This window comes from Urocitellus parryii, chromosome 7, assembly GCF_045843805.1.
Source record: "Urocitellus parryii isolate mUroPar1 chromosome 7, mUroPar1.hap1, whole genome shotgun sequence".
Lineage (NCBI taxonomy): Eukaryota > Metazoa > Chordata > Mammalia > Rodentia > Sciuridae > Urocitellus > Urocitellus parryii.
This window is the reverse complement of record NC_135537.1, coordinates 111812096-111825412: the sequence shown is the minus strand read 5'-3', so window position 1 is coordinate 111825412 and position 13317 is coordinate 111812096. Positions and strand designations below refer to the sequence as shown.

The following is a 13317-nucleotide window of genomic DNA, read 5'->3' as shown; positions in this document are numbered from 1 at the left end:
AGAACTAGATCCGTGGAGGTAGAAATAGGGATGGGTGGGTGTTTGGGATTCCAGAGGTTTGTGGCTAGAAGAGGTGTTAAGCTGGTACCAGGTTCCTTCTGACCTATCAGTAGGGAGCTTGGATCTCTTCTGAATTCATGATTCTTTGGAATGTTCATCGGTCCCATATGAATTTTGGGGGGTGACATGTGTGGGTACACATGTTTACACTGTATGCATGTGTTCAAAAAGTCTCTAAGTCTTCTCCCCTGAAGCTCTTGTTCAAAAGGTATGTTCCATGAGTCTTTGACTAATAGAGCAATTACCACCTGGTTAATAAAGTAGACTGAAATAAGTTCTTCACTAATCACGTCCTAATAGTCTAAACTTACTGAATTCATCTTAGCCACCCATTGTCTTAAATTTGTAGCTGCCCTGCAGATTTTGATGTGATTTGCAAGGCATATAATTCTAGAGGGCTACTTTCATGAGAAGGACCATGCTATGTCCATATTGCAGTGGTGGTTTGGGATCATGCAACAAAAGGAAATTAAATTTGAAAGAAGAGCCAGCTTCACATATTTAGTTTTCTACTGTGATCACATATCAAGAAGGATTCAGCATCAGCAGTCACTTACACGTGTTTCCCAGCAAATGTAGTATTGTGCTATGTGTCTTGTTGAGAATGTGCATGTATTTGCCTCTGATGGTATGTAGATTTATTGAATAGTCAATAGTCAATGCACATGAAATGAAATTCTTTGTCTTTCCAATAAAAACAAAGCCACTTCAAAAGCCTTCCTATTTCATAGTGTCTTTAGTAAAGCAAGCACCAACACGTTTCACGGTTTTCTTGACAGCTCTACCAGTTGTGATAAAGAAAAGATAAAGAGAACAGGTTAGAACCTATGAGGAAACTTTTAACCTTTGTCTATTCCTTTCCATCCTATTTTTCATGACTATCTCCATGCAGAAGACAGCGCAGACCTGACATCAGTAGGACACATGCTTTTGAGTTGTTTCATGAGGAGTAGGAGTAGATGCTGCACAGCCATCTCATTCCTCCTGTAGCCCATCTTTCAGATAAATAGCACCCTTCTTTCTGTGCCTTGTGAGGTCAAGTTTTTATCTATGGTCTCAGAGGTTGTTTTTTTTATTTCTCAGTTAAAAATTGGTTCTCTGCTTCAAGAATAGAATCCATAGAGTTAGTCCTATCAGCATTGTGATCTAACTGGTTGAGCTGAGAGATTTCAGAAGAGAATATCCATTTGGACAATGGTATGATATCATTTCTGATTTAGGATATCTAGAGCATATTCCCTAAGTTTAAATTGAAAAATAGATTTTTGCAGTAGGTTAGATGTAAAAAGGAGGATTCAGGAAAAGAATATTTAGTACATAGAATGTATTAACATTTTGTGAATACATCAATGTCTTTAAATAAATAATTTCCTCCTAAAATGTCATTTTGTTTTTTGTACTTTTGTCCCCAGAAAAGCATTAAGAGAATATGTCTATGTTTTATCTTTTTAAATTTTTGTCTACTTTTTTCAGGACTGAAGCTCTTCTATTTTTTAAAGTGAGTTTATAAAAACATCAACCTTGAAAGTGAAAATAATGATGATATCAGCATCACCTACTATCATGAATTATATTTTCTCATATCTGAAAATTTAGCTAAATGCCATGCCTCAGTTTTTTTTTTTTTTTTTATTGGTCGTTCATAACATTACATAGTTCTTAATACATCATATTACACGGTTTGATTCAAGTGGATTATGAACTCCCGCTTTTACCCCGTATACAAATTGCTGTATCACTTCAGTTACCCTTCCATTGATTGACATATTGCCTTTCTAGTGTCTGATGTATTCTGCTGTCTGTCCTATTGTCAGTTTTTTTTTTTTAATAATATACTAGGAAAAGGTGATCTCTACAAAGTATCCACATAAGCCAAATTAAAAAAAGTGTCTATATTAATATAATTATGGGTCATCTTGTTATTTTTCATAATCATAATCTTTATAAATGTGGAACTTTAGTTGATACATTTAATTTCATATATACATGTAATCTTTTTTTTTTCCTTTTGGGTTCTAGGGATTGAACCCAGGGGCACTTGACCACTAAGCCACATCCCCAGCCCTTTTTGTTTTCAATTTTGAGACAGGGTCTTGCTAAGTCACTAAGAACCTCACTAAATTGTTGAGGCCAGCTTTGAACTTGTGATCCTCCTGCCTTAGCCTGCCAAGTTGCTGGGATTACAGACATGCACCACCATACCTAGCTATATGTGTGTAGAATCTTATATAATCAATGTGTATGGATGCACTTTAAAACTATTTACATAAGGTGATCTTTTCATGATGTTCTCTTAGATGCGTCCATGTGTAAAGAAACCAGAACAACAATTGCAAAATATTTCTGTGTAAACTAGTATGTACAATTCATCAGTGTGCTAACCAGATGCCACAGTCTAGAGGGCTCATCCTCATGTTATCCTGCCTTCCTTTTGTTCAGAGAATTTGGATGGAGAGACCCAGAACTGCCTGAAGTGATCCAGATGTTGCAACATCATTTTCCTTCAGTCCAGTCTAATGCTGCAGCCTGTCTACAACGCCTCTGTTTTAGAGACAATAAAATTAAAGCTGAGGTAAGCACTACTTGGATTCTCAAATGAAAGGTGTCATATGAGTAAAAGTATTCAGAATTTTTTAGAGAAATGTCAATGGGAAAAGACATCAGTTAAACTAAAGTTGTGTTTTCAGGTGTAGATCTCTCTTTAAGACTGAACCATCATTCTTTTCTTCCAGCATTAGAATACTGAGGCATAGAGGACCAAGGATGCATACCAGAAGCAGCAGAGGCTAGATTATCAATGGCACATGTGGGTGTGATGTGCCTTCCTCTTCTGAATTCCATTTCTGGAGTCATCTCTGCCTCTAAGCCCTAAAAAATTACAAAGCATCAATTGCTATCTCCTCAAATTGCAATCAATATGAGGAACTATGGCCTATCCTTCTTGGAGAACCCATTGAAAGAATGAGGATGTTAGGCAATAAAATGGCTTTGTGTTATAAACAAGCATTTTGAAGTCATTTACAAAAGTAACAGCAGATATAATATGGATATATGTGATGCATTATAGAGACTATTGTCTGTGTCCATCACATAAATGATTGTTAACATCCCCTGTTCTTTGGGAACACTCTAAAGTGCATAGCACACTGCGGTGTGTGATTATTTTTGGAAAATCATTGTGGTCACTGCAATTCTGATATTTTCAGATAAGGGAAAAGAATTTGCATACAAGCAGCTGAGTAATCAATTTTTTATAAAAAAGATTTTATAAGCTATAATGCGTCATCTCCATAGCATGTAAGCAATTTTGAGGATGAGTCTAAATTAGTTTAAGAGTGGAAAGAAGAGATTTGAAGATAAAATTGCAATTTATCATAGATTTTGCTTGCTCGCATTGGGATATATGTAGCCCAGCAGCTTTTCATCTTTTTTTCCTCTCTTCCTCTGGGACTACAGAGGACTTGGTTCATGCCCATTCTTATCAGAAAAGTCAAATATCTTTTTTGAATAAATGTGGAGCAGTGGTGTTCAACCAGGTGTGATTTTTCTCCTGAGTTACATTTGCTGTCTGGGGACAATTTTGGTTGTCACAACTGGAGGAAGATGTGGTGATGCCACTGGTCTCTACTGGGTAGAGATCAGGGATGCTGCAAAACATCAATTCACAGGGAAGAACACAAAACTACCCAGCCCCAAGTGTGAATACTTCCAAATTTAGATACAGAGAAAACATTGCCCACCTAAGGCAAATTTAAAATGTGAAAAAATACCAACTGTTAAAATGACCTAAAAAGTCATCAAAGTCATGTGACTCCCATTCCCACTGGAACTCATCTTAGTCATTTGAATAGAAAACAAAGGAGCCATACAAACTGAAGGACAGACTTCTGATGAGGGCATCATACACCAGCATGTAAGGTTCTGAAGAATGAAACCTGGAGAGTTTCTCAGTGGCCACCAAAGCATTCCATCCACTGTTAGCATGAGGTTGTCTCAGGAGTGTGGTGGTGTCCACCTGCAAGTGAGCTGGATCCCACTCAAATTGAGGTTCCAGTGTTGAGACTGCCAAGATCACTCTCACACCAAGAAGGTACAAAAAGGTGGGCTACCCATATGGTGAGGCTTTCCAGAATCAGCAGCATCACTGCCAATCACTCCAAAAAAATGGCTTGAGAGAGTTCTGGAGAGGAATCTGGCTTGAGATCCTGGGGTGGTAGGCAATGGATTCTCTCTTGAGGATGGGACCTTGTGTGGAGGGAGATTCTTCCTATCAGCTTGTTCAGATGAGGGGCAGCAGACAGAAAGGACAGATGGAAATCCAGGAATCAGGGGTGCTTTACCACGGAGCTGTCCCCTAGTCCTTTCTAACGTTTTTTATTCTGAGACAGGGTCTTGCTAAGTTTCTGAGGCTGGTCTTGAACTAGAGAATCCTCTTCAGCTTCCCAAGTACTGAGATTACATGCGTGCACCACTGCATCTGGCAAAACTTTATCACAAGGGATCGCCTGGTCTGGCCATACAGGCGTCATGGTTCAGGGTAGTTTGAACAGACTTCCTAAATGACTCTGTATGTGTTCCAGACTCATAGCCTAGGCATGGAGGTCTCAATAGTGATTCTGGCTGGCACATGGCTGTAGACTTACTTGTGGCCACACTGGAATTACCTTCAATGCTCTGTGGTTCACGGAGGCTGTTCAGTGAAGGGGCACATACATCACATCAGAGAGAGGCAGCTTCCCATACTGGGCCCCCTGCTCATCAGTGGTTACCTGGAACAAACCAGTGTTGTCTACTGGAGCCTCTTACCTTTAAAATAGAGATGTGGATACCTTTGAGGGGATTAAGGGACTGCAGACTGCTTAGTGGTGGAACATCACTCATCATCACAGGAATCTAGTTAAGACACTGAAGCTATTTTACCTTATGAATATATGTGTGCACATGTGTATGTATATATATATATATATATTTTTTTTTTTTTTCTTCTCTGTGTGTGGATCTGGGTGTCTACGTTTATCAGTGTATACTTATTTTTACTTTGCTGTGTCCCCTCCAGGTCATCTGTATTACCTCTTAGTATTTGGAGTGCCTGCCAACAGCTGACCCTTGAGTAGTGGTTCAAATTATCCCAGCCCTCCTCACTGTACCTGATAGATTACTGGCTCCATGATGATGGTTCCTGGTACCTATAAGGATGGGGTGAGGGAAGGCAAGGGTGTAGGACTAGGGGCATGCCCTGATATCAAATGGAAAGCATGAGATCAAAGTTTCTGTCAGCCAGGGGCACAGAGAAATGCAAAGGGCCTAAATAAAACCCAGAATGAGCAGCTCAGAGCTTTCCTTCCTCTCCACCCTCAGTCACATGGGGAGGTGTACATGCATGCAAAACTCTGATAAGAATCCTCCAGACCTGTTTTGTTCTCTCATCCCTACTCAGAGCCCAAACTATTAGTAATGGGTTCTCTGTTTGTGACGGAAGACTGCCTGTCATGTTTTCATATACAGGTATTGATTTTCATAATTACCTGTTGTCCAAATACTAATCTTGCAGGCACTAGCCTTTCCAAATTTACTCAGTCCTCTAGTCTTTCTATTGCATTTTATTGGATTGATTTAGCCCTTCAGTCTACATTTCATTATTGGTATTGACTCTGCTCACACAATGGGTAGGCCATTGAGTAAAAGCAAAATTAAATCTCCTATGTGTGGAGGCCATAAATCATGCCTTGCTCGTTCCTTATTACAGTGCTTTGTACAGATTTCATATAATGAAGCCAAAAAATACAGTTTTGTTCAAAGTGATGCTGGATCTTATAGGTACAAAGTAGAGAATTCACTGCCATAAATCATAGACGAAAGCCCAGTCCTAACTTTTCCTTGTGGCCTAGTGAACTGGGGTTTGAGAGCCTCCTGGTGCACCTCCCAGAATTCAATTTGATTGATGTACAAATGTATGATTAAGTAAATGATTTTTTTAAAATTAAAATAATCCCTTTTGGTCACTTAAAAATGTGGAAATATTTTTCAGTCTCTAGGAGATACATTACCTCAAATGCTACGATTTAGGAAACCTGGTTGCATGTGTGTCCTGGCTCGCCCATAACTCTCAGGTGTGAGTTGGTCTTCCTCTACCTGCTGTTTTCATCAGAAGAAATGAGAAATGCAGGAAAAAACAGCATAAATAGAATGCTTCTGGGTTCAGGAGAGAGTGCCAGGTAGGGTCAAGCTTGATAGTCTCTAGTGACTTAGGTGAAGTTTGCATTCCATGGGTCATGCTGACCCAGAGTTGGACATTTAGCGATTAGCACAGATCAGCCAGTGTGATTGGAGAACATCACATAAGCAATGGACAGAGATGAGATCTGAAGCCAAGCAGCTAAAAAAAATTAAGGGGGCTGCGGATGTGGCTCAAGCTAAAGGTAGCGTGCTTGCCTGGCATGCGTGCGGCCCGGGTTTGATCCTCAGCACCACATACATACAAACAAAGATGTTGTGTCCACCAATAACTAAAAAATAAAGAAATATTAAAAAAAATTAAAAGAGGTTGTAGGAAGTTGGAGAGGTGAAGAGGGGGCTAGGTTCTGATCACAAACATGCCACATGTGTGTGGCTCCTTTTCATGGACAATGGCTATCTGATCTATAAGCGGGTCCACCTGTGTTAATGGGCAGAGGCACCATTAGGGTGGATAGATGTCAGTGGTGTGTGAACAATGCCTGCAGTCCACACTGTCTCCTACATTGCTGGCAATGTCACAATAAATTAAGTTTCAGAGGAATTGTTAGACCAGGCAACTGGCTTATGTGTATGGACTGCAGGGGGCTTTTCAGGGGTGCCTCAACATAGGTAACTTCTGGATATTTTCACAAATCCTTTCTTCTCTTTTCTGGGAACTCCTGCTCAGGTGAGAATATTAAGAGCATCTCATTGATTGAGGATAATGCTAAGTGCCTTTCATGGGCTGTGATCATTTCAGTATTTTTATGCTATTTCTTCTCATTTCTTCTGATGAAAACCATGAACTAGGCAGGCAGAGAGACACTGACATTCACACCTGAGAGTTATGTGCGATCCAGGACACACACACACACACACACACACACACACACCAATGGTTATCTAAATGGCAGCATTCGCAGTAATGCATCTCCTGGAGACTGAAAAATATTTCCACATTTTTGAGTGACCCAAAGGGATTATCTTAATTTTTTTTAATTTTAAAAATATTTTACTTAATTACACATTGGTCAATCAATCAAATTTAATTATAATTTTATTTGATAAAAAATTTAAATATTTAAATAATTTAAAATATTTTTTTAGTTAAAAGATGTTTTCATTCACTTAAACAATGTGCCTTTTTCCAGATCTCAGTCATGATATATGACAATGCCTGTGGGAAGGGTTGACTATAGTCTCTTCTTTATGACAGAAGTGGTCACGGATCACCAATGATAAGAATTTAATTTAGGGCCCAAGGTGGTGGTTCATTCCTCTAATCCTGATTGCTCAGGAGGTAGAGGCTGGAGGATCCAAGCTCCAGGCCAGCCTCAGCAACTTAGTGAAAACTTCTCTCCAAATAAAATTTTTAAATGGTTGGGGAGGTAGCATAGAGGCAGAATGCTTCTGGGTTCAATCCCCAGTACACACACACAAAAGATTCCATTTAGGGTTTGACCTGGTCACTTTTTGTTTCATGAAAAATGAGCCTCAGTATAATAAAGGCAGCTGAAGTATTGAAGATCTTACGTTCTGAACTTACACTGTTCCAGTACAAGGACCTTGGCCCTACAAAACCAATCCTGATTGTATTTTCCTCTCTCCAAGTAGCTTCTTTATATTTGCTGTATAATCCCAGCTCCGGTGAAGATTTTTATTATTAAAGAAATGAACTTTTCATATTGAGTGGCAATTAAGAAAAGATAACGTAAACCAGGCTCTCAGTGGAATCTTTTTTTAAGAGCAACAGGGCATTATAATACCCTGGGTTATGTGTATGGAAAGGCACATCCAAGCTGTAGAGGATTTACAAAATACTTGAAATCCAGCCTTGTGGAATCAAAGAAAGCTGCCTACTTCTTATAGTGAAGTCAGAATTTTCTATAAAAATATAATCAAAGGCATACCCACTGAGACCTGGTAAGCAGAATAATTCAGGTTTAAGGATACCTGTCTCTTGGAGTTTTCTCTTCTGTGGGGGTTTCTTTGTGTGTATGTGTGTGCATGCTTGTGGTGTCAGTTTATCCTTGATAGTATTTTCTTCCAAATTGACAGTATCTTTCTTTAACTATACCATATAAATTGATCTTTGTGTATAAAATATTCACACTTTTCCCTCCCCCATAATTTTGATTTTACTCAGAACAATTTAGAACATTTCATATGTTAAAAAAATTGAGACTTGTTCCTGTCTACTACACTTAAAGTGCTTCATAATTTCTGCTTTATTCTTGATTCTTTGTACCTCATATAGTTCCAGAGAAGCTGCTATCTATCTTTTCAGTTGATTGCCTTTGAATCATTTCTTCTCTTCCTTCACCATAAATTGTTCCACATTTTTTGAAAGAGAGCCTATATTCAGTTTCTAGGTATCAGTAGACAATATGCCATTCAGCTGGGGGCTGGGCTGCCTGCATTTGAACCCTCGCTGCTGTACTACTTTCTGGCTCCATGACCTTGACCTTGAGCAAGTTGCTTTACCTCTCTGAACCTCTAACAGACTATAAAATGGCTCAGTGACCCCCATATCCCTGCAGAGAGAATACAGGTGGACCACCAGCACAGATCAAATGGTTAAGTTAATATGAGTTATTATTAGCATCTGTTGCAAAGATTAATGAGAGAAATCTCTAATAGTTAAATATAAAATGTTTTAGTTTGATGGACGAAATCTTTGTACATACTCTGCTGCATGTGTATCGGCTCTTCACCTTTTGAGACTTGCTGTTGTCAGTGAGGGGAAGCTGAAAGGCAGGCAATAACATGAACAGAGCTGGAAGACCTGTTTTCAGGGAGACACCTGGCCTCATCATGCTTACGCCATATTCTCAGGCTGGGAGGAGGAAGGGGCCAGGAATGGGGTGGGGGTAGATAGCTAGGTCTCTCTGGAGGAGACAGCTCTCTGGGGGGTTGAAGCTTCTTGGAGATGACAACTTGCAGAAACATGCAGGGTACCAACTGTGGTCCACAGGGAGCACCTCAGAGCCAGGGCTGCACTGAGCAAGAGGAGAAGATAGCCCAACACACTTTTAAAAAAAATTATTGATGGCTTGGTCCTTCACATGTGAAGTATGTTTAAAGAGGCAGAACCAGAGTTATAGGGCCAGCACTTGAAGCAGAAAGGGCCACGTGTCACCCTTGGCAGAGGAGATAATAGGAACACAATATTTCTAGTAGATGGGGAAGAGTTACAGCTGAAGAACACAGATAGGATGCCACCCAGGTACTGTGTAGGGGAAGTCACAATCATGATCTTTTCAAACAAGGAGAAGCAACAGAGATGAGGCATCGGGCGGCACCCAGTGCTGGTGATCAGGCACCATTTTGCTTGAAGGTAAGTGAGCAGGGACACAGAGGCAAGAGTGCCTGGGCCTGGTGACTCCCTGGCGCGCCTCCCTGCCACATAGGTCTCCTGTTCACATTTTGCTCTTGTGCCTTGCAGCCCTTGAGACTTCGTTCCCTGCTCCAGTTAGCTCTTCTCTCCTCACTTGCTTCTCAGTATTGACAGTCACAGCACTCATCAGCCTTAGCAGTTTTCCCCAAGGCCTAGAGATCTGGGCTTGCCTGGCAGAAGGTCTCTTCCCAAGGGCAGGGAGGCCTCAGAAATCATCATGGCAGTTCCGTGGAAGTTGCCAAATGGGACCCAGTGGTCACTGAACAGAGACAGAAGCAGTTGTACTGCTCCAGGAGAAAATGAGTGGATAATTATAAGGACCAAGGTCAAAAAGGGCCGAGAGGGCTGGTGGTATAGCTGATAGGTGGAGCTCTTGCCTAGCCCATGTGAGTTACTAGGTTTGATCTTCAGCACCACATAAAATTAAATAAATAAGTTGGTGGTAGTGCATGCCTGTAATCCCAGAGTCTCAGAAGGCTGAGACAGGAAGATTGTGAGTTCAAAAAAGTGAGGTGCTAAGTGACTCAGTGAGACCCTGTCTCTAAATAAAATACAAAATAGGGCTGGAGATGTGGCACAGTGGTCGAGTACACTGGAATTCAGTCCCTGGTACCCCCCATAAATAGATAGATGGATGGATGGATGGATGGATGGATGGATGGATGGATGGATGGATAGATAGATAGATAGATAGATAGATAGATAGTATTAATTTCATCTACAAATGAAAATATTATAAAAAATACAAAAAATACAAATCCCAGGTCTTGATAGAAGAACTATCACCTCATTGTCTCTTTATGGTCTCTGTAATAGCCATGGTGACCTCCCTAATTTGGCAACCTTGTCCATTGAGGTGTCTAACAGGAGAACTGGGAGAGAGACAGAATCCACACTGGGGAAGTCTGGGTATAGGGATGGGAGGAGCCTTGTAGTTTGTAGGAGACAGCAAAGAGGAGGAGGAGGAGGAGGAGGAGGAGGAGTCGTCTCTTTTCTTTCTTTCCCCAGCTGGCTGTCAGCTCAGGTTCTGAGCTAGGGACTTGCCTGGGCTGCAGGAGCACAGGGGGAGGTGACACAACTGTACAGTCAGACCTAATGAGCAATACTGTACTCCCTCAGGTTTAAGGTTCCCTAAAGGAAGGCGGACCAGGCAAGGTCATGGAGGAGGGAAGAGACCAACATTCTGGGAATTCAGATGCGCTCCTGCAGGGCAGGCAGAGTAGACGAAGCAAGGTGCAGGTAACAGAAAGCCCAGAGCAAGGCTCCACAGAGGACAGCAGTGAGCACAGCTGTCTGGAGGAGCCTTTCTGTAGCCCATATGCCACATCCATCAACAGAAATGATCCACTGAAAGACAGAGGCCTGGTGACCTGCCTTTGTGAAGGGAACACCTCTCCCTTCTCCCTTGCACCCCAGCAGCAATGGAGAAAGAGTAGGGAGAGAAAGGAAGAAGAAAGGAGGAAGAAAAGAGCACACTGAGGGTGGGATGCTGAAGACAGGAGGAGACGAGGGTCCAAGGGTAACAGGCAGGCTTCATCTGTGTGGCTGGGATGAGACTCTCTTAATAAGTGGATGGAAGTTAGGGATTCAAACTAATGTTGTGTTGAGACGAGACACCTGATTAAGACTCCAGGTGCACCAGGTTCTGTTTTCAAGACACATGAGTCACAGCACCATCTCAAATCTGGGTCATAACGTGGGAAGAGAGAAGTAGGTATCTTTTGCTATAATCTCTGTGAAGTTACTGGGTTGGGTTTGCTAATTTCACTTTGGGTTATTTTAACTTCATCTTTTCTGGGCCATTCTTCCCTTTTATTTTAATGGGTCTTCTTATTACCCTCCCCCACCTTGGTCAGTTGTCTTTCCAATAATGAGCGAAAAAGACAAAGACTGTCCAAACCTCAGTGCAGGTGCATGTGCATCCTGGTGGAGGGCCTGCTCTGACCCTGGGTTTATCCTAGTGCCTTGTTTCCTCAACATGTTTCAGAAGCTTATTTCATGTTTTTAAAAAGAAGACCTATTACCTAAAGCACTAGCCCATCCTTTGAGGACATAATCCAACTTTATAAACAGCCTAAACTTCTTCAGCTCTCTTTTGGGCCATTCCTTCTCCTCATCTTTAGGAGAGGTGGCAGGAAAACCTGAGTTCCCACCTTCCGTCAGGCTTTGCTGCTCGCTCACCACGCTCAGGCCTCGTTTCCAGGTGGAAAATCTCTGGTGTTGAACCAAGGGAGAGGAATCTTATTCATCTGTCACATTCTTGATTTTCCCTTCCAAACCTGCTTCATGTTTTTCCTGGCTTTGTGTACCAGAGCCAGTATCTCAACATCTTGCTCCATTTCTAAGTCTTCCGTTTCTAAGACTGAAAGACTCTCATGAGTGACATGTATTTTCCTGTTATCAGTGATACATAATGAGACAAGGTTCCCAGAACTGCTCTTGTTGAGATACTGTTAGAAACAGCACAAGAAAACTGCATGCATAAGGCCTTATGCATGCCACCACATGTGATGCTGTCCACAGGTGATGCTGTCTCTTGGCTGGGGCTGGGCAGGAAGGCAATGAAGACAAATGAAGAGGGGCAAGGACACAGCGGCAGTGTCCTTACCAGGAGGGCTTAGTAAGCTCTGAGATTGTGTGAGCTAGCTGCTCAGACCTATTGAGCCCTTCCCTGAAACACCCCAGTCACAGCCCAGCATGGAATCACAGGTTGAGATTTGCTATTGAGTGTTATTTTACTTATTGCTCTTTAGCCCTCCCATCCTGCTGGATTTATGATGCTCATCAGCTAAATTTACATTACTTGTTTTCTCATTCGTCTGTCTCTCCCACTATAACATAAGCCCCTCCGCAGCTGTCATGGTATGAGCTAGGTTTTAACACTATTCTCTTATATGTGGAACCAGTTGGCCCAGGACCGTCCACTGAAGAGACCACATTCCCCACTGAATGGACAAGGTGCTCGTCGAATATCAACTGGCCACTAGTGAATGGGCTTAGTTCTATCTAGGCTGTCAGTTCAACTCGGCTAATCCGCATCCACTCCCAGGCAAGTGCAGCGCTATTTAGATTACCACAGCTCTGTAGTAAGTTTTGTTGGAAAGTGTGAGTCCTCCAATTTTATTCTTTTAAAGGTTGCTTTGGCTATTCAGGAATTTGAGGGCAAGCTTTTCTCTTTCTTCAAAAAAAGCTGTTGGAAGTTTGGCTTGAAAGTGTGGAACACTGGGCAGTGCTTACATCTCATCAATATGAAGTCTCTTTCCCATCCCAAAACACGAATGTCTTTGCCTTTATTTTGGTGCTCTTTCATTTCTTTCAGAAAAATTTTATAGTTTTCAGTGTATGATTTCTCAACTCCTGCAGTGAATTTATTTCTAGGCATTTTATTCTTTCTGATGTTAAGGAAACTGCTTTCTCAATTTCCCTTTTAGGTTGTTTGCTGCTGGTGTAGAGAAATAGACCTGATTTTTGTGTTTATAACAAAAACTTTGCCTAATCATTTCTTAACTCTACCAGTTTTCTTAAAAAATCTTATGGATCTTCTATATACAGGATCATGTCACTTCTGAACCATTTTACTTTCCCTTTCCATTTTCGATACATTTTCCTTTGTTTTGGGGCCTGAGTGATCTGATCAGCGATCC

The 13317-nt window shown here is 41.3% G+C and overlaps 1 protein-coding gene across 8 annotated transcripts in view; it reads left to right on the top strand.

Annotated features, from left to right (window-relative positions):
• The window catches only part of LOC144255917 (uncharacterized), a 79332-nt gene that overhangs the window by 29166 nt on the left and 36849 nt on the right, over window positions 1-13317 (top strand). For 7 of the 8 annotated variants that reach the window (XR_013343995.1, XR_013343994.1, XR_013343996.1 and 4 more), the window contains exon 2: window positions 2500-2632. Coding sequence is in view for 3 of the 8 variants with exons in the window: in XM_077801022.1 (XP_077657148.1) it covers window positions 2500-2632 (133 nt within the window). In the remaining 5 variants the exon portion in view is untranslated. Of the gene's footprint in view, window positions 1-2499; window positions 2633-2792; window positions 3593-13317 lie in introns of those variants that run through there. The other variant, XR_013343997.1, reaches the window with a different exon arrangement.